This window comes from Abramis brama (assembly GCF_963993115.1).
Source record: "Abramis brama genome assembly, chromosome: 7".
Lineage (NCBI taxonomy): Eukaryota > Metazoa > Chordata > Actinopteri > Cypriniformes > Leuciscidae > Abramis > Abramis brama.
This window is the reverse complement of record NC_139969.1, coordinates 777101-799600: the sequence shown is the minus strand read 5'-3', so window position 1 is coordinate 799600 and position 22500 is coordinate 777101. Positions and strand designations below refer to the sequence as shown.

The following is a 22500-nucleotide window of genomic DNA, read 5'->3' as shown; positions in this document are numbered from 1 at the left end:
GTAGGGTTAGTGTAGGGGACAGAATATACAGTTTGTACAGTATAAACCATTACATCTATGGAATGTCCTCACAAGTATTGCAAAACAAACGTGTGTGTGTGTGTGTGTGTGTGTGTGTGTGTGTGTGTGTGTGTGTGTGTGTGTGTGGAGGCAGATGCACAGAGTCCACTGGGTCTTATTTGGTTAGATTGAGTGTGTGCCCTTCACATCTCCTGAGCGATTAATCAGGTCTGGCTGAGGTGGGCGGCACACGGGTGGCATGTTGAATAAATGGATTAACAGAAGTGTGTTTGACACTCGTCTAATCTGGCCTGCCGTGTGTGTGTGTGTGCGTGTGTGTGTGTGAGGTGTCTCTGATGCCATCTCAATCTGCTGGTGTGGTGTGGGGATTTGCATAATTACCTGTTTATTAGAGCATCGCATGCTGCTCTCCTCTGTGTCTCAATTAAAACACACACACACACACACATGCACGAGGGCCAAGCGTGTTTCTCTGCATACTAACACACTCTCATCAAATGTCTGTATATTTGTTTAGATATGCAATTAAATCTATATTATATGGAAGGTTGTTTCCGCCACAGAATAAAACATTTTAAAAGATAATTGCGTCTTTATATCTCGTAATTCTGACATCTTTTCTCAGAAGTGTGAGATATAAAGTTGTAATTGTGAGTTATAAAGTCCAATTCTAAGGAAAAAAAGACTGACTTTATATCACGCAATTTTGAGAGAAAAAAGTCAGAATTTTGAGATAAAAAGTCGCAATTACCTTTTTTATTTTTTATTCTGTGGCTGAAAAAAGCTTCCATAGCAGAATATTAATATCAAAAAGTTTGAGGTCGGTCAGATTTCTTTTTTATGTTTCTGAAAGTAGTCTCTTCTGCTCACCGAAGCTGCATTTATTTTGTTTATTAATACAGTAAAGATTGTGAAATATTATTCTAATGTAAATCATCTGTTTTCTATGTGAATATATAATAAAGTGTAATTTATTCCTGTGATCAAAGCTGAATTTTCAGCATCATTACTCCAGTCTTCAGCGTCACATGATCCTTCAGAAATCACTCTAATATGATGATTTGATGATCAAGAAACATTTATGATTATTATCAACCATTACAGTTACCAAAACAGTTAAACTGATACAGTTTATTTTCCAGGATTCTTTGATGAATCGAAAGTTCAAAAGAACAGCATTTATTTGAAAGAGAATCTTTGTAACATTGTAAATGTCTTTAATGTCACTTTTGATCATTTGTTTTTCTTTCTTACTCCAAATGTTTGAATGGTAATGAATCACAAAAATGTTTCTACATTTTTTCCAATGGTTTTCAACATTGATAATAATCATGTTTCTTGTGCATCAAATCATCATATTAGAATGATTTCTGAAGGATCATCAGTTGTGCTGCTTCATATTTTTTGTGGAAATACACACAGAATTCCCTCGATCTCTCCGTCACGACTTCATTAAACGTGTTTTATCTGTAAATGTGAGGCAGTAACAGGTTTAACGAAGGATCGGTTTAGACGGATTGAGAGTCGACAGGACCTGAACTTCAGGCCCGATGCATAATTCATAATTCATCCTCTTCATTCTGAGCTCGACTCGAGAGACAGACTCAGTGTTTCTGTGAGCGAATCGTGGGATCAGAACCGGTCCCGAGTCTCGGGGTCGAGTGTGAGACGCTCAGGGAGAAACCGGGAGAGTTTTACCTCTGTGCGCTTGCAAGAGAATAATGTATGAGCGCTGTCACTGTAGAGAGATCTGACTGGATAAAAGACCATCACTTTCCTCGATAAGAAGAAAAGCTTCCACTTCTGCTGAGAGAGACACTGAAATAATGCTAAATATGAGCCGTTAAAGGAAGAGTGACTTTATATGATGTGTGGAAAACAGCAGATGTTAATGAGAGAAGTAGGATCAGTTTAATACAGTAGTCAACATAAACTAACAATAACAGCATTTACTGGTCTTAACAGTTATTGTGTGTGTGTGTGTGTGTGTGTGCGTGCGTGCGTGTATTTGTGTGTGTGTGTGTGCGTTTGTGTGTGTGTGTGTGTGTGTGTGTGTGTGAAGCTCAACTGGACTGACAGCTGCATCTCCAGGTCTCAGCAGAGAACATCACACACACACACACACACACTGGCAGAAAGTGTAGCTCTGGACTCTCAGTAGCAGCTTGAGTTCACAGTCATTAGATCAATGTAGGAAAACCAGCAGAAATGAGTAAATCAACATTAACTCTCCCTCATTCATTAGTGCTCAAACCTCCAGCATGAAGAATTACATTCATTTCCTCCTCAGTGTTTCTGTCTCGTTTTCCAGCACAAATATCTAAACATTCTTAAATCAAGATACATTTACTGGAGAAGAAGCAAAATGACTGAAGATATTAAGTCAAAAATGCATTAAAAGGAATTGAGTTTGTGCTTAAAACAAGAACAAATATCTGCCAATGGAGTCAGAACAATAATTTTGTTCCCTTTCGAAAGGGAACGAGACACTGCGTCAGAGCGCTAGGGGAACGCCTCAGCGTGACTGACGACTGAAACACTGTATAATCACGACAATCGTACTGGCCGGCATCAGCCATGACGTCATCCTCCAGCGCGACCAGGAAGTATAAACCTAGAGAACATGTCATCCACTTTTTGTCTTCAGGGACTTTCACTGACACTGTGAGTTACGATTATGGCTGGAAACAAGCGCTTTAGGAAGTGTGCCGATCCGTGCGAGAGGTTTCTCACACCTGGTGACACTCACAACCTATGTGTGCTTTGTCTGGGTGAAGGCTTGAGGAGCGCTTTCTCTCTGGCCACACCCCACCAGCCCCGGTGAGCCTTCCATTCCTTCCCGACCTGAAGGCATGGAAGAACCCGTACTCTGCTCACATTCACCGCTTCCAGCATTCCAGTTATTCGAAAGTGGAGGGAATGCAAGATCACGGGTATGTGTCGATGCCTCACGTTGAGAAGACGTTTGCAAGCTATCTCTCGCAAGGGGAGACATCGACACTAAGAGCTCCGACCCTGCCATCTAGACCACTTCAGACCACGTCTCGTCTCAATGGCAGGGCATACGCGGCGGCAGGTCAGGCTGGTGCTGCGCTGCACACAATTGTGAGGGACCGGGACCAGGGTCAGGGTTTCACCCCAGGCGCGGTGGCTGAGTTGCGCCGCACCACAGACCTCGCTCTCCGGGCCACCAAACAGACGACTGCTGTGATCGGACGATCGTTGGCGGCCACGGTGGCCACGGAGAGGCATCTGTGGGTGAACTTGGCAGGCATCGGGGATACATTCACGGATAGCCGCCGAGTAAGCCTAGTACACCCCTGGTTCCCCTGGGTCGTTATGCAGAGTACTTCACCTCTGGTTGAGTTTTTAGCAGGCCCTCACAAAGTTTGGGCCTCTATACTCCCAGTAGGCAGGTGTGTTAAGGTGACAGGCTTCCAATGTTAGCCTCCCTTATACGGCCAGGCCGCCCCAAATGCAGAATCCAGTAATACCCTTCAGTCTAGGGTCGTTATGCTGAGTACGTCTCCAGCGGCCATATTTCTGAAAAAGCACATTCCTCTCATTTTGAGAGTTGTCATGCTGAGGCCTCCATCATCCAGAGTTTCAGGCAGATAGATCTGGTCTCTGCATGGGAAGAGGCCTCTCTAATTCAGAGAGTTGTGTTTAGGCCCTTTGCTTCTTCAGCTCTGTGTTGTGCATAGCGAGAGCTTATCTTAGCAAGGTATGATAGGCCTCCTCTCCCTTAGGAGAGTCATCCTGCTGAGGCCTCCACGCAAACAGCCTTCCAGTTAGAGCTTGAGAAGTGGTCCCTCCCTCTCTGAGGAGGGGTTTTCAGGCCCCTCGCTCCCTGAGCTCTAGTGGTAGTCAAGCTAGCTGTCCTAACTATATGTGTCAGGCCTCTTCTCCTTCGAGAGTCATCCTGCTGAGGCCTCCATATATAATAATTCATTACATTTATATAGCGCTTTTCTCTGCACTCAAAGCGCTGTACATAGAAGGGGGGATCTCCTCAACCACCACCAATGTGCAGCATCCACCTGGATGATGCGACGGCAGCCATATTGCGCCAGAACGCCCACCACACACCAGCTTATTGGTGGAGAGGAGACAGAGTGATGAAGCCAATGAGTATATGGGGATGATTAGGAGACCATGATGGACAGAGGCCACTGGGAAAATTTGGCCAGGATGCTGGGGTTACACCCCTACTCTTTTTCGAAGGACATCCTGGGATTTTTAAAGACCACAGAGAGTCAGGACCTCGGTTTAACGTCTCATCTGAAGGACGGTGCTCTTTGACAGTATAGTGTCCCCGTCACTATACTGGGGCATGAGGACCCACACAGACCACAGGGTGAGCGCCCCCTGCTGGCCTCTCTAACACCTCTTCCAGAGTCTCCCATCCAGGTACTAACCAGGCTCAGCCCTGCTGAGCTTCAGTGGGTGACCAGTCTTGGGCTACAGGGTGACATGAAAAGGGGTTCTTCCTCATATCATGAGTAGCTCTTAGACCCGTCGCTCCCTGAGCTCTGTGTTGACGTTTTGGAAACCTCGGTGTCCAATAGATCTCTGGTGAGAGTCTGGCAGGCCCCTCTTCCTTTAGAGTCATCCTGCTGAGGCCTCCGCTTCCCATAGCACTGCGGAGGAGCGATCGTCTCTGGCTAGAGACTGTGGTTGAGTAATGAAGGTTGTTGGCTTCAGCGTTAAGCATGATAGCCTCCCTGGTATGGGGGTTGACTCTGGTCCCCCCGAAAGTAGCAGGCTAGGGCCCATAGGCTCTGGGCCGAAGTCCCTTAAAGCAACCCCCTCTAAAGTCGGGCTGTGGTATCCATGCCCTTGAGCTGGCTCTGGGTCAAGTCCTTTGTGTGAAAGCACGAAGTTACTTCCTCGCTTAGCATGAATCTCGGGCAGTGGCCGTAGGGAGTAGTGCTACTGACGTGTAAGTAGTAAGGGGTTTTAACTTTGAGTTAAATGTGTTTGTGCTTGTAACAGCCATAGTTGCTAAAGCGTTCCCCTAGCGCTCTGACGCAGTGCGAGTTCCCTTTCGAAAGGAAACGTCTCAGGTTACGACTGTAGCCTTGTTCCCTGAGAACAGGGAACTCGCACTGCATCTCGTCGCCATGCCTCCGGCCTGCTTGCACAGTCCCTTCAGACGAAGAAGTGGATGACATGTTCTCTAGGTTCTCTTTTATACTCCCTGGTCGCGCTGGAGGATGACGTCATGCTGACGCCGGCCAGTACGATTGTTGTGATTATACAGTGTTTCAGTCATCAGTCACGCTGAGGCGTTCCCCTAGCGCTCTGACGCAGTGTCTCGTTACAGTCGTAACCTGAGACGTTTTCAATTTGAATTAAGTTTATTTGTGTTCTTATTGTTAGGAAGAACATGTTTTTTTGCAGCGTAATGCAGTCTTTGTGCTCCAGACATGAATGATTCCTCAAATCATGTTTGGTATTTTACTAAGTGTGTGTGTGTGTGTGTGTGTGTGTGTGTCACTACCATGTAATATTAATGAGCACACAGAGACTTTGTCTATCAGAGGGTTTTATATTATGCTGGTTGTAGGAGAATTCAGCAGCACAGACACACACACACACACACACACACATCAGATGAAAAATAGTGGGTTTCCAGAAATGACTGTCAGCATCTCTTGACAGCTGAAGTTTGTGATACGGATGTGTGTGCAGTTTTTCCCCCTTTTTGGCAGAATCTTCAGACTTCAGCATAAAGTTTTCTCTTGTTTAGTTTTTTTTTCTTTCCTTTTTTGCTGAAACTTCTCCAGTAAGTTTTTGTAGCACATTTGTTTTTCCTGGAAATTTGCAGTTAAAGATATTGGTGGAATGAAGCACCAGGTGCACGTCGAGCGTTCGCTGTCTGTCATTATAAGGGTGGTGTGTGTAAAACTCTCAGAGAAGCACCTGCTGTTATTGCTTTATTATTAGTGTTTTTAGTTATTGTTATCAGTCTGATCTGATAATATTACAATCTGATAATATCAGGTCTTATTTTACACTGATGTTCTTCCTCAGTATTTTTGTTGTGATTTTGAGTGAGTGAGTGAGCGTGCGTGCGTGCGTGTGTGTGTGTGTGTCTGTTTTTTGCCAGTATTTTTGTCTTGTTTTCCAGTAGGAGTATTTAAACATCATGTGAGATGTGTTGGTCAGTAGGTGGCGCTGTCCTCGATCGGCTCAGATGCTCCTCTAGCGGTTCTCCGTCAGGAATCAGTTCTGTTCACTCCTCTGAAGCACACACAGTTCTCAGGAACATCTCAAAGAGAATTTACTCAGTTCTCACTGAGTTCTCACTGAGTTCTCTGCTCCCTTCATGTGGTGTGTTTTAGCATGCGCTGCTGGTAAACACTGCAGCCGAGTGTGTGTGTTCTGGCATTACAGACCCACTCAGCAGATGTCCTGCTCGCCTCCCATCATTCCCATCATCCCCAGAGGCTCGTGGGCATCAGTGTGGGAGCAGGGAAGACATTTGAGCCGCGAGAAACACGCGGTTACCGATACAAACTGATGAACATGGAGACGCTTGAAAAGTGTGAACGAGAGAAAGAGCTCTTTTCTGCTCTTATCTTCAGACTTGGGTTCCGTGACGCTTGACATAAAGATAATAAATGAATATATTTCAGTGTTCTTGACAATATACACCACAGGTCAATGTGCTTGAATTTGTTTATTTGATCAAAAATACAGTAAAACTGTGAAATATTATTCTAATGTAAATCATCTGTTTTCTATGTGAATATATAGTAAAGTGTAATTTATTCCTGTGATCAAAGCTGAATTTTCAGCATCATTACTCCAGTCTTCAGTGTCACATGATCCTTCAGAAATCACTCTAATATGATGATTTGATGTTCAAGAAACATTTATGATTATTATCAGTGTTAAACACAGTTGGGAAACATGTGGAAACATTTTTGTGAGGAATTTCCGTTGATAAATGTTCTGATTATGTGTGTTTTCTCCGCAGGACCGATGCAGGAGACCGCCATTGACTTCTGGAGGATGGTGTGGCAGGAGAACACGGCAACCATCGTCATGGTGACCAACCTGGTGGAAGTTGGCAGGGTGAGTGTGTGTGTGTGTGTGTGTGTGTGTGTGTGTGTGTGTGTGTGTGTGTGTGTGTGTGTGTGTGTGTGTGTGTGTGTGTGTGTGTATCTAGAGTTCAGATCGACTCCCTCAGGATCACTTGCTGAGTAAATGATGTGTTCTGAGCTTCATCAATGTGAACTGGCCAGAAACGAATCAATGGATCTCATTATCAGACAGAAGGAGAAACGTGTGATAGAAATCTATCTATCTATCTATCTATCTATCTATCTATCTATCTATCTATCTATCTATCTATCTATCTATCTATCTATCTATCTATCTATCTATCTATCTATCTATCTATCTATCTATCTATCTATCTATCTATCCTATCTGTCCATCCATCCATCCATCCATCCAATAATAAAACATATATGTAATGCGGTCAATGCATCTACATATTTCAACATTGAATAGTCTGAAAGATCCTGTAAACAGACTAATTTATAGAGAAATCAGCTTCTTTATAGACATTAACAGTTCATTTAATTATTGTTAAAGTTCAACATGTTTAAAGTAGAACTGTATGCATCAATTCTGAACAAACTTCATCTAGACATAGAGAGTCACGCCTGGATTGGACCGTCTGACAGCTCTCTGATTTACTGTAGAGTTTTGCTGAAGTTTTCTTCCCAAAAAATTAAATACTAAAAGATGAGCATCTAAAATCAGATATTATAAACTGGAATAAAATCAATACATTTGTTGATCCTAATAATCCATGTTTGTGTAAAGCGTCCGAGCGTTTGAGAGATGAACAGATGAACAGATGAGTGGAGCCGCGGGCGTGTGTTATACGAGCCTGATCTAATGTGGGCGGCGGCTTCCCCACGGACACCCATAAACACACATCTGTGTCCACGCGCAACTCAGGCATTCTGGGAGATCTGTGGAAGATTAGATGAATGCTACAGGGCAGAGAGAGAGAGAGAGAGAGAGAGAGAGAGAGAGAGAGAGAGAGAGGTTTGTGTCCTGATGAATGAAATAGTTTTGCTGGAGACAAAACACAGAGACAAGTCTATCTGTCTGTCCATCCTTCCTTCCTTCCTCCCTTCCTTCCTTCCTTCCTTCCTTCCTTCCTTCCTTCCTTCCTTCCTTCCTTCCTTCCTTCCTTCCTCCCTTACTTACTTCCTTCCTTCCTTCCTCCCTTACTTCCTTCCTTCCTCCCTTACTTCCTTCCTTCCTTCCTTCCTTCCTTCCTCCCTTCCTTCCTCCCTTCCTCACTTCCTTCCCCCCTTCCTTCCTTCCTCCCACCCTTCCTTCCTTCCTTCCTTCCTTCCTTCCTTCCTCCCTTACTTACTTCCTTCCTTCCTCCCTTACTTCCTTCCTTCCTCCCTTACTTACTTACTTCCTTCCTTCCTCCCTTACTTCCTTCCTTCCTTCCTCCCTTACTTCCTTCCTTCCTTCCTCCCTTACTTCCTTCCTCCCTTCCTTCCTCCCTTCCTCCCTCCATTCCTTCCTTACTTCCTTCCTTCCTCACTTCCTTCCCCCCTTCCTTCCTTCCTTCCTCCCTTCCTTCCTTCCTTCCTTCCTCCCATCCTTCCTTCCTTCCTTCCTCCCATCCCTCCTTCCTTCCTTACTTCCTTCCTCCCATCCTTCCTTCCTTCCTCCCATCCCTCCTTCCTTCCTTACTTCCTCCCTCCCTCCCTTCCTTCCTCACATCCTTACTTCCTCCCTCCCTCCCTTCCTTCCTCCCATCCCTCCTTCCTTCCTTACTTCCTCCCTCCCTCCCTTCCTTCCTTCCCCCCTTCCTTCCTTCCTCCCTCCCTTCCTTCCTCACATCCTTCCTTCCTCCCATCCCTCCTCCCTCCCTTCCTTCCTCACATCCTTCCTTCCTCCGTTCCTTCCTTCCTTCCTTCCTTCCCACTTCCCATTCTCTTGGTCAAAGCCTATTTCAATGTTCTACTGCTTTTGATCAATTTAATGCATCCTTGATCAATAAAAGTATAGTTTCTTTTTTTTTAAACCATACTGACCCCAAACCTTTTAATGGTGTCTGTCTAGCTTTCCAACCCTAATGTTTTTATGCTTATTGCTGCATAACCTTTAGATTATTAAAAACTATCTGTCTGTCTACCAATATCTATTGGTATTACTGGTGTCTCTCTCACTTGGTTTAGATCCTATTTCTCTGATCGAACTAAATCAAACATTTCATATCGTATTCCTCATCTGTTACCACTGGTGTTCCTCAAGGCTCTGTCTTGGGCCCTCTTTTATTATCTACCTATTACCATGGTCATATTTTTAGGAAATTTGGTATTAATTTCCACTGCTATGTGGATGACACTCTATTTGTCCTCCAAGCCTAATTCTACTCTTCTTTCTTCTTCCCTCTTCAAATATTGAGATCAAATATTGGATCTTGTGCAATTTTCTCAAGCTAAATACTGATAAAACTGGTTCTTCTTAGCAAAGTTTGACAGTTTTTGATAAATTGAATGTGTCCCTGATCAATAAAATTATAATTTCTTTTTTAAAAATCGTACTGACCCCAAACTTTTTGAATGGTAGCCTGTATGTCTAGCTTTCAAACCCTAATGTTTTTATGCTTAATGCTGCATAACCTTCGGATTATAAATGTTTAGGACAGACTTTTTCAAACTAGCATTCAAAGTTTGTACTGCACTCTGCAGGGTTGTTTTAACCCAAATTTGGGTCAAATATGAACGAATCCAACTGTTAAAAAACGTAATTAAAAAATGTAACCTAACGGCTGGGTTTGTCCATATTTGACCCAAATCTGGGTTAAAACAACCCTGCATTTTTTAGAGTGTGATACATTTCTATATTTGAATGTAATAATGCTGTAAGAAACACCATTAAGACCAACACATGCAGACACACAGAATCCATCCTAATGTCTGAAATAATGCAATGTTTTTTTTCCGTCATATAATCCCAGAGGATCTGCAGATGGAGTCACTGTGTGTCTCCAATCACATTCCCACTTTAATGATGGTGGAGTAAATTGAATTTCCGCACTCAAAGTGTTACAATTCCCAGTGTTTTCCATACCGTCTCTCTCTCTCTCTCTCTCTCTCTCTCTCTCTCTCTCTCTCTTTCTCTCTCTCTCTCTCTCTCTCTTTCTCTCTCTCTCTCTCTCTCTCTGTGAGTTTTGTAATCATGTTGTCATATAGGTTGTGCGTATGTTTATTCGTGCACTATTGGATTGGAAAGAGTGTGAGAGTTATTAGTGCTGGTGTTTCTCTGCTGACTGGATTATATTGCCACATAATGAGGTTTTGTTGGACGCACTGTAATGGAGTTGACGCTGAAGATCATTCCAGACGTCTTCTGATCCGGTCCGGGTATCGATGTCACATCTGGAAGTGCAGAACTCATTTATCCGTGTGTAATGTGTGAATGAGAACATTAATGTGTGAATTATATCCCTGAGAGATTCGACAGTCGTCAGGAGACGAGGAAACCTCTATGCTGTAAAAGACTATTGGTTGAGTTCTTCATTCTGATTGGTTGACAGACCTTCCAGGTGTTGATTAATGAAGTGCAGGTTTATTGACTTGGGATGTGAATCTTCAGTCAGCTTTATTTCTACAGCGCTTTATACAGTACAGATTGTTTTGAAGCAGATTCACAGTGATAACAGGAGAATAACAGAATCAATAATGCAAACAGAATTTAATTCAGCTGTAAATTGACAGTAAACAGTCATTATTCAGTTGAAATCAGTTCAGTGTTGATTCAGTTTGGTTCAATAACTGTTTAAAGTACATCAGTTGTCATCGTCCAGCTCAGTGGCTTTGGAGTTTAATGATTAGATTTGTTTTCTTTTAACACTCTTCGCATTAAATAATCAGTCAAAACTATTATCATTAAAACGCCTCTGATAATAATGCGTAACTTGTGTGATATCTAGCTGGCTTCTTTTTATTTTGTTGTTTTGTTTTGCTTTGTTTTGTATATATTTTATTTTGTGTTGTTATTTTATTTTATTTTATCCTATTATTTTATTTTATGTTGTGTTGTGTTTTATTTTATTCTATTTTATTTCATTTTATTTTATTTTTTGTTGTGTTGTTTTATTTTATTTTATTTTATTTTATTTCATTTTGTTTTATGTTGTGTTGTTATTTTATTCTATTCTACGTCATTTAATTTATTTTATCATTTTATTTTGTTGTGTTTTATTTTATTTTGTGTTGTGTTATTTTATTCTATTTTATATCATTTTATTTTATTTTGTTATTGAGGTGTACCAATTTCTACCTGCTTTTATGAGATGGTTACATCACTTGACATTTTAGAGTTATTAAATGAAACGGTTGCAAATGCTGTAAGTGTTTCTCAGAAACATACACACCTATTAATATCGTTTACCTGCGGTTACCCTGGTTACCGCAGACACCTGTGTTGCTATGGTTACAGATGTTGTAAGTGATAAAGCAGTGGATGAGTGAATCAGTGAGAGCTAATGCTGTTGAGGACGAGTCCATCATTCTCTCATGATCCTCAGCGTATTGATCTGTTAGCCGGAGAGTTCTGGATCAATACATCTGTTAATCACGAGCCTCTGCTTAAGCTTTCACTTAATGTGATCAGGTGACATTTGAAACTGAGCTCGATCGCACTGACAAAAGGTCAGACATGACACTTCGCTCCAGCGTTTCTGAGGATTCAAGCCTACACCGATGAATTTTTCATGTCCATATGATCTTTAATGCATCATTCACATGTTCTTCAGAAAGCATAGAAATCTAATATCTTTTCACTTTTCAAAACTGATCGCACTACACATCAACTTTTCCTTGTATCTCCCTTTTAATGCATTCATTCATTATTATTTATTAGCTGATATCACGAATATAGAAATAATTAGTTAGGTGTGTGAACTCACATTCATTAAAGGGATAAAAATACCTAACTGGCATTTTATTTTATAAAATTTTTTATTAGGAAGCTCCAAATATTTAATTTTATATTTAATTTAATTTTGTTTTATTTTATTAAAACACTTTTAAGGAAGCTTCAATTGTTAATTGTAACTATCATATGGCCTATTACACTAGAATTTTGGACACATATTTTAATTTAAATTATTTTAATTGAATTATTCTGCTTGTTTGTAAAAAAAATAATACTTTAAAATGTTTACAAATACTCTTTTGAAAATGAGTAAGTTGTGTGAACTCACATTAATTAAAGCTAAAAAAATATCTTATTTTATTCTATTTTTATTTCGTTTTATTTTGTGTTATTTTTTTTATTTTATTTTATAAGAAGCTCCAAATAATTAATTGTAACCAGTATCATATGACCTTATTTAAATTTAATTATTCTAATGACAAAACTTGTTTGTAAAAAAATCTTTAAATGTTTAATTAACTATTAAAAGTAATGATTAAGGTGTGAAATATCTACCTTTTTTAAATCGGTTTTATGCAAAGCACTTTGAATCACCACTGTGTATAAAATCTGCTTCATAACTGCAATATTTACTGACATTTAATACTGAGTTCCCTAATATTTCTAAAATATCTAATATTTAATTTATGTATTGCAAGTTCATTGTGCAATGACAATAAAATAATTTTAAATAAACATGCATTACATAAATAAATAAATAAAATACAAAACTTGCCATATTTGATCAGTTATAAAATACAGTTTAAATGTAGTAGAAGTGGCTTGATGAGGTTGCGAGCCGGACTCGAACCTGAGCTCTGATCACAGGCTGTTTCTGTGTCTCAGGTGAAGTGCTGTAAATACTGGCCTGACGACACCGAGATCTACAGAGACATCAAGGTCACGCTCATCGAAACACAACTTCTGTCCGAATACGTGATCAGAACGTTTGCAGTGGAGAAGGTGAGGAAACAAACACTCTTTACAAACACTCTTCACAAACACTCTTTACAAACACTCTTCACAAACACTCTTTACAAACACTCTTCACAAACACTCTTTACAAACACTCTTCACACTCTTGACAAACACTCTTCACAAACACTCTTGACAAACACTCTTCACAAACACTCTTCACAAACACTCTTCACAAACACTCTTTACAAACACTCTTCACAAACACTCTTTACAAACACTCTTCACAAACACTCTTTACAAACACTCTTCACAAACACTCTTTACAAACACTCTTCACAAACACTCTTCACAAACACTCTTTACAAACACTCTTCACAAACACTCTTCACAAACACTCTTTACAAACACTCTTCACAAACACTCTTCACAAACACTCTTCACACTCTTTACAAACACTCTTCACACTCTTTACAAACACTCTTCACACTCTTTACAAACACTCTTCACAAACACTCTTTACAAACACTCTTCACAAACACTCTTCACAAACACTCTTTACAAACACTCTTCACAAACACTCTTTACAAACACTCTTCACAAACACTCTTCACAAACACTCTTTACAAACACTCTTCACAAACACTCTTTACAAACACTCTTCACAAACACTCTTCACAAACACTCTTTACAAACACTCTTCACAAACATTCTTTACACTCTTCACAAACACTCTTCACAAACACTCTTCACAAACACTCTTTACAAACACTCTTCACAAACACTCTTTACAAACACTCTTCACAAACACTCTTCACAAACACTCTTTACAAACACTCTTCACAAACACTCTTTACAAACACTCTTCACAAACACTCTTCACAAACACTCTTCACAAACACTCTTCACAAACACTCTTCACAAACACTCTTCACAAACACTCTTTACAAACACTCTTCACAAACACTCTTCACAAACACTCTTCACAAACACTCTTCACAAACACTCTTTACAAACACTCTTCACAAACACTCTTTACAAACACTCTTCACAAACACTCTTCACAAACACTCTTTACAAACACTCTTCACAAACACTCTTTACAAACACTCTTCACAAACACTCTTCACAAACACTCTTCACAAACACTCTTTACAAACACTCTTCACAAACACTCTTCACAAACACTCTTTACAAACACTCTTCACAAACACTCTTCACAAACACTCTTCACAAACACTCTTCACAAACACTTCACAAACACTCTTCACAAACACTCTTTACAAACACTCTTCACAAACACTCTTTACAAACACTCTTCACAAACATTCTTTACACTCTTCACAAACACTCTTCACAAACACTCTTCACAAACACTCTTCACAAACACTCTTCACAAACACTCTTCACAAACACTCACAAACACTCTTTACAAACACTCTTCACAAACACTCTTTACAAACACTCTTCACAAACACTCTTTACAAACACTCTTCACAAACACTCTTCACAAACACTCTTTACAAACACTCTTTACAAACACTCTTCACAAACACTCTTCACAAACACTCTTCACAAACACTCTTCACAAACATTCTTTACACTCTTCACAAACACTCTTCACAAACACTTCACAAACACTCTTCACAAACACTCTTTACAAACACTCTTCACAAACACTCTTCACAAACACTCTTCACAAACACTCTTCACAAACACTCTTCACAAACACTCTTCAAACACTCTTCACAAACACTCTTTACACTCTTCACAAACACTCTTCACAAACACTCTTTACAAACACTCTTCACAAACACTCTTTACAAACACTCTTTACAAACACTCTTTACAAACACTCTTCACAAACACTCACAAACACTCTTTACAAACACTCTTTACAAACACTCTTCACAAACACTCTTTACAAACACTCTTCACAAACACTCTTCACAAACACTCTTCACAAACACTCTTCACAAACACTCTTCACAAACATTCTTTACACTCTTCACAAACACTCTTCACAAACACTCTTTACACTCTTCACAAACACTCTTCACAAACACTCTTTACAAACACTCTTCACAAACACTCTTCACAAACACTCTTCACAAACACTCTTTACACTCTTCACAAACACTCTTCACAAACACTCTTTACAAACACTCTTCACAAACACTCTTTACAAACACTCTTTACAAACACTCTTTACAAACACTCTTCACAAACACTCACAAACACTCTTTACAAACACTCTTTACAAACACTCTTCACAAACACTCTTTACAAACACTCTTCACAAACACTCTTCACAAACACTCTTCACAAACACTCTTTACACTCTTCACAAACACTCTTCACAAACATTCTTTACACTCTTCACAAACACTCTTCACAAACACTTCACAAACACTCTTCACAAACATTCTTTACACTCTTCACAAACACTCTTCACAAACACTTCACAAACACTCTTCACAAACACTCTTCACAAACACTCTTCACAAACACTCTTTACACTCTTCACAAACACTCTTCACAAACACTCTTTACAAACACTCTTCACAAACACTCTTTACAAACACTCTTTACAAACACTCTTTACAAACACTCTTCACAAACACTCACAAACACTCTTTACAAACACTCTTTACAAACACTCTTCACAAACACTCTTTACAAACACTCTTCACAAACACTCTTCACAAACACTCTTCACAAACACTCTTTACACTCTTCACAAACACTCTTCACAAACATTCTTTACACTCTTCACAAACACTCTTCACAAACACTCTTCACAAACACTCTTCACAAACATTCTTTACACTCTTCACAAACACTCTTCACAAACATTCTTTACACTCTTCACAAACACTCTTCACAAACACTCTTTACAAACACTCTTCACAAACACTCTTCACAAACACTCTTCACAAACACTCTTCACAAACATTCTTTACACTCTTCACAAACACTCTTCACAAACATTCTTTACACTCTTCACAAACACTCTTCACAAACACTTCACAAACACTCTTCACAAACACTCTTCACAAACACTCTTTACAAACACTCTTCACAAACACTCTTCACAAACACTCTTCACACTCTTTACAAACACTCTTCACAAACACTCTTTACAAACACTCTTCACAAACACTCTTCACAAACACTCTTCACAAACACTCTTCACAAACACTCTTCACAAACACTCTTTACAAACACTCTTCACAAACACTCTTCACAAACATTCTTCACAAACACTCTTCTAATTGAACTTTATTCTAATTGAAGATTAACTTGAGTTGAGCACAGTAATGATGCGTGTGTGTGTGTGTGTGTGTGTGTGTGTGTGTGTGTGTGTGTTTGCAGCGAGGAGCTCATGAGATCCGAGAGATCAGTCAGTTCCACTTCACGGGCTGGCCGGATCACGGCGTGCCATATCACTCCACGGGTCTCCTGGGATTCATACGCCGGGTCAAAGCCAAGTCCCCCCCCAACGCCGGGCCCATCGTGGTCCACTGCAGGTGTGTGACATCATCACCGTCTGCAGTCACATGATCAGCGCGCTATAAACTCAGCTTTAATTCTATAGCGCTTTATACAATACTATTATATTATATTATATTATATTATATTATATTATATTATATTATATTATATTATATTATATTATATTATATTATATTATATTTAGTGCTGGCAACGATTAATCAAAATACAAGTTTGTGTTTACATAATATATGTTTGCATTATGTATAATTATTTTGTATATATAAATACACACACATGCATGTATATATTTAAGAAAAATGTGTTATTTATATATAAAATATTTAATTTAATGAATCACTGCCCAGCACTAAATTCAATTCAATTCAATTCAATTCAATTCATAATTTTATATGATATTATATTACATTATATTACATTATAACAAAAATTCTTACATCATGTGAGTGAATGTAGCATTTATTTTCCATCCCAGACCATATGTTTGGTTTTATTGGATGTTTTTCTCTTTTGACCTCGATCTGTGTTGTGATTGGTCGGCTCACAGCGCGGGGGCGGGGCGAACCGGCTGCTTCATCGTGATTGACATCATGCTGGACATGGCGGAGCGCGAGGGCGTGGTCGACATCTACAACTGCGTGCGGGAGCTGAGGTCTCGCAGGGTCAACATGGTCCAGACCGAGGTATTCCTTCTCACCACAAACTCTGTTCTGATCCAATCTGACTGAAAATCGTACTTTTGACCGGTAGTGTATATATATATATATGTGTTTAGATGTGATGTTTCTGACGTCACAAACTACCTTGTAACCAATCAGATCAACGTGTGATCGTCAACCAGTGGATCTCTGAGCTGAGTGAGTGAGTGAGTGGAGGTGGGGCTCATTTGCATATTCATAGAACCGCGAATACTAAATGAGGCAAGGGTGTCCAGATATTTTAAGGCATGTTTTACAAGCAAAAAAACGTTTAAATATGTCATTTTGGTGATCAAACATGAGTGTTAAGGGATGAAATTGTTGACTACAGGGGGACTTTAATCTTGATACATTTTTCAGTAAATGTATCTTGATTTTTGAATGTTTAGATATTTGTGCTGGAAAACAAGAGGAAAAACATCATCTTTTGCAGTGCAGTTCAGTTTTATTCTATTCACCTGTGGCTTCTTGCCTTAAAAAACAGAGATAAAAATAGGCATGAATGAACAAAGAGGCTTTTAGAACAGAAAAAAAGCATTAAATGCACTCGAGGCCTCCATGTTGAACACGCCGCTGCTGTTTTAACCTATTAGCATCTCATAAACACTCACACGCTTCCCCTTATAAGAGCGTGAATGTGTTTGAGTGAGAAAAGATTATCATGTTTTTACAACTCCTGACGGGTTTCTGTATCCGTGTGATGAAGAGCTCACTGTAATTCAGGCATCGTTACATTTAACCCTCTGGTGCTCTCCGGTTAAAATTTTACGTCTTTTTTGGGGGAATTTCTTTTCTTCATTGGAATGGTACGAAACTTGGTAAAGGTTTCGGCACTTGCTGTGTGAACACACACACACACACACACAAAATCATGGACATGATTCGAACAGGTTTAATGGTCCTGAAAGAAATAGTCCCACTTGTGCTCCTCGCGGTCAGAAACGAGCGCATTAGAAATGAATGAGACGAGTTTCCTCTAGTGGAAGCGTTTGGTACTGCAGCCGAACAACATCTCACTGAAAGACCATTTCTTGAGATATCAAGCTCAAATTCGGAATACAACTTGTTTAGATTTATGGCTTTGATTTTCTTGCAGTTTTAGAGTAAAATGTGTTTTTGAAAATATATATTTCATATAAAAAAAATATTTTAAAAAAATTGTGCATTTTTCATAACAATAAACGTAAAATTCTGTAACTTTTTTTAAGTTCACTTTTTAAAAAAATGTTCACTTCAGCAATAATCTGCCAAGTGTCGTCTTTGAAAAGAGATCAAACTTCAGTCTGTCGCTCTAAAGCATTCAAGATTTACAACAGTTTAAAGCAACACTATGTAACTTTTCGACCTTCATAATATATTTCCAAAACCCTTGTGATGGTACATGGACTTACAATAGGTTGAATGACACGTCTGCCATAGCCTGACGGGGTCTGTGTCGCTTTTACTGGCACTATGTAACTTCGGGGTTCGGGTAGTTACCCGAGCACAAAAAGAACTACAAAATTCGACTGCTTTACGGCATACGTCACTTCCCCCACCACTTCGTCAAATTTGGACGCGAGAGGCCAACCAGCGTTTGTTTTTCCGGCTTTCATGCGTATGTTTTTGGGGGTGTTTACACCTGGCCACTTCATGCGTTTTCTCAATTCGGATAGCTATCCGATCGTGAAAAGACCAGGTGTAAATGTCCTCCGAAACGCATTCAAGACGGATTTGAAACCGATCGCTCAAAACCACTTCAGGAGGAGGTCTGAGACGCATTCCAGATGAAACTGGACAAGTGTAAAAATGCATCTGGTTGTTGAAACCACATATGTAAATTGTACTCCTCCCAAAAATGCTAAAAAAATAAATAAATACACGCGTTATAGGCTATGTAATGTGATAGCCAGATATGACGACGCTACTGGAATCACCGCAGATGAGCAGCTGAGTAAGTTATGTATTCATCAAGCCAACGTGCAAACTATCGCAAATCAAAGTGAAAGTAAGTCGCAGACGCTTAACACACAATCATCATCATTAAAAGTAAATAAATGAAATGATCTTACCAGGGCTGTTGCTGCTCTCTCTTATTGCGGTCTCTGATTTTGAAAATTTAGCTGATGATCAATAAAATGCCGCTCGTATCTGTTGCTTTCAGTGACGTGCACTCCAATAAACATGCATATATATCACGGGAATTGAAGATCGGATTTAAATCCGTTTCGCAAAAACACATTTATGTGACCAGGTGTAAATGGAATCGTTTTGATATATCAGATAGCTATCCGATCTGAGAAAATGCATGAAGTGGCCAGGTGTAAACAGCCCCATGGCCAAACCAGCAACGGACAAAAAAAAAAGTCAGAAGTAGGCTAACTAGCCCAATGACTGCAGGCTGATAGTCATGTTTGTTTATTTATTTTTCTGGTGAAAGTGTCTTGCCTCAGGCTATAATGCAAATTGATTTTTCAACTTTGCAGATTCATCTATGGTAGCTTGATATTATAATGTTGACGATATATGGCTATTAGCCTACCTACCCCACAAACATTGAATTGAATTAGAATTCTGTAAAACAGTAGCCAATAGGCTACTATAATGACGCTGGCTTGTAAACGTGAGCTACGCGATCTTTTGGCGCTTGAAAAAAATAAAACCCATGAAATTATATTCATATGACATGCTGAAATATATGCCACTGTACCTGGGTTGAAGACATTTCACACGCAACGCAGGCTGTCTGCCCAAGACGTGAGAACTCCTTCTGCAGAGTTTGGGTAACGGCTTGTCAACAAATGCACGTGTTAACCATGTAACCATGACAGATTTTACGACAGTAGTAGAAGACAATACTGTTTCCCAACTGTAGGGGGAGCCCGAGAGCAAAAGTTACTTAGTGTTGCTTTAAGTTGGAAATTTATGTTGGAAAGTTGGAAATTAAATTTTTATAGGTCTATGCTCAAAAAGTGAATAAATGGATTACAAATACAGTGTAAATATAATTTAGTATTAAAAAACATTATCAAACAAAAATATAGTACCCTTCTTGGTAACACTTTATAATAACGTTCAGTTGTAAGTCATTTATAAGTGGTTAGTTAATGATGAACTAATCATTTACAAAACATGAATATGCGTTTCATAAATGTTTAATAAATTATGTTAAATGTTTTTGTATGCGTGTAGCAATTAGAGGGTGCAGAAAGTGTTGTAAATGCCTTGAATACACGTACAGATCATCGTAACAGGTTAGTAACAGTGATCAACACAATGATGTGTAAATGCATGAATAAATCATTTACAACACTCTCTGCATCCCCTAATCTAAAGTGTAAACTATTCATCACTTGTAAATGTGTTACACTTCATTCGTAGATTACCACTTCAAGAATCAATAAGGCATAAGATCAACGAATCGTATCTACGAATGATGTGTAACAATTTTTTTTAAAATTTTACGTATTTTTTGGGGGGATTTTTTTCCTCATCGGAATGATATGAAACTTGGAAAGGTTTTGGCACTTGCTGTGTGAACACACACACACACACACACACACAAAAAAAATCATGGACATGATTTGAAAAGGTTAAATGGTCCTGAAAGAAATAGTCCCACTTGTGCTCCTCGCGGTCAGAAATGAGCGCATTAGAAATGAATGAGACGAGTTTCCTCTAGTGGAAGCGTTTGGTACTGCAGCCGAACAACATCTCACTGAAAGACCATTTCTGAAACAAAACTTGCATTTTTCATAACAAATACATGTAAAATTCTGTTACTTTTTTTTAAGTGCACTAAAATAATAATATATATGGATAAAATAAATGGATAAATGGAATAGATTAAATAGATTATAAATACAGCGTAAATATAATTTAGTATTAAAAAAAAATACAAAAATATTAAATAAAAAACATTATCAAACTAAAATATTGTATATTCCTTTCATTGACAAAAATAAACAAAAAAAACCTTCGCGAAGAGCTCCAGATGGCCGCATGTTTCATAGATGACGTCTGGATTGGTATTTGGGAACGTTTGCCTGATTCATCCTCCTTAAGTTCAGTGACCTTCAGAGGCGTGTGTGTGTGTGTGTGTGTGTGTGTGTGTGTGTGTTTCCCTCGCAGGTGTTTTGGCACGCTTTCTCGCCCTACGGGCACTTGTTACCTTCTTACACGCGCGTTTGAACTGTCACTGATCATTTGCAAGGACGATGGTGAGCGTTCACTCATTATTCAAGCGCATCGTTCTCAGGCACCGAAAGGTCAAAGGTCACAGCAGAGCCTAATCAGCGACGCAATGACCCCGTCCTCACAATCTAGTCAACAGTGGCAGGCCAAGATGGTTTGGAAATGTCACTTCAGCAGTGATTTCCATCAAACGGCTCGAGTCGCTGAGGCGAAAGCTTCCGATCTGAAAAGTCAGATGCTTTGATGATTCTCTGCTAATAAAGTTTGATGTTCTTTCCGCCTCACGCCGTCGAAATCCCTCATGAAACAAATGAGTGCAATCACAGTGGCATCTGCATTTTCAACGCTGACAAATTCCATGAATACAAAACAGACGAAGGATGTTGAGAGACGTGAAACCAGCGAATCATGCATCAGCCACAGATTCATTTACACTGCAAGATTTTCTATGACATTCTAAGTTTGGGGTCAGTGAGATGTTTAATGTTGTTGAAGGAAGGCTGATCAAAAATACTGTAAAACAGTGAAATATTATTCTAATGTAAATCATCTGTTTTCTATGTGAATATATAGTAAAGTGTAATTTATTCCTGTGATCAAAGCTGAATTTTCAGCATCATTACTCCAGTCTTCAGTGTCACATGATCCTTCAGAAATCACTCTAATATGATGATTTGATGCTCAAGAAACATTTATGATTATTATCAAATATTATTTTTTAACATTGAAAGTTCAAAAGAACAGCATTTATTCAAAATAGAATCTTTTGTAACATTATGCACGTCTTTACTGTCACTTTTGATCGATTTAGAGCGTAATTTCTTACTTCTTTGAAGATTAATAATAATAATCATTATTAATAAATTATAATTAATAATAAATAGATCATTTCTGAGCCCAAACGTTTGAATCCTTACAGATCTGATAAGGTCTCTCTTGTGTTTTCAGCCGGACTGGATCTCATTTCTTCTCGTTTTTTTATTAATTTTTTTATTAACATTTTGCAAGTAACAACAATTAACATTCATTCCATTAACATAAATCCTTCTGACATTTGAAATTAACAATGAGTAGAACAATTGACTTTGTACAAGTGACATAGAGTATTGACATTTAAACGGATAATACATAAAATTATTAAATAAATAGGAAAACAAACAATAAAAAGAAAGGCAAAGAAATAAATGTGGGGGAATAGAAGGAT

The 22500-nt window shown here is 39.1% G+C and overlaps 1 protein-coding gene across 2 annotated transcripts in view; it reads left to right on the top strand.

The window, feature by feature from the left end:
• The window catches only part of LOC311087636 (receptor-type tyrosine-protein phosphatase mu), a 246722-nt gene that overhangs the window by 199562 nt on the left and 24660 nt on the right, over nt 1–22500 (top strand). For both annotated transcript variants that reach the window (XM_084120986.1, XM_084120985.1), the window contains 4 exons: nt 7007–7104; nt 12841–12957; nt 16285–16439; nt 16973–17108. In XM_084120986.1, coding sequence (XP_083977112.1) covers nt 7007–7104; nt 12841–12957; nt 16285–16439; nt 16973–17108 — 506 coding nt within the window. The remainder of the gene's footprint in view (nt 1–7006; nt 7105–12840; nt 12958–16284; nt 16440–16972; nt 17109–22500) is intronic.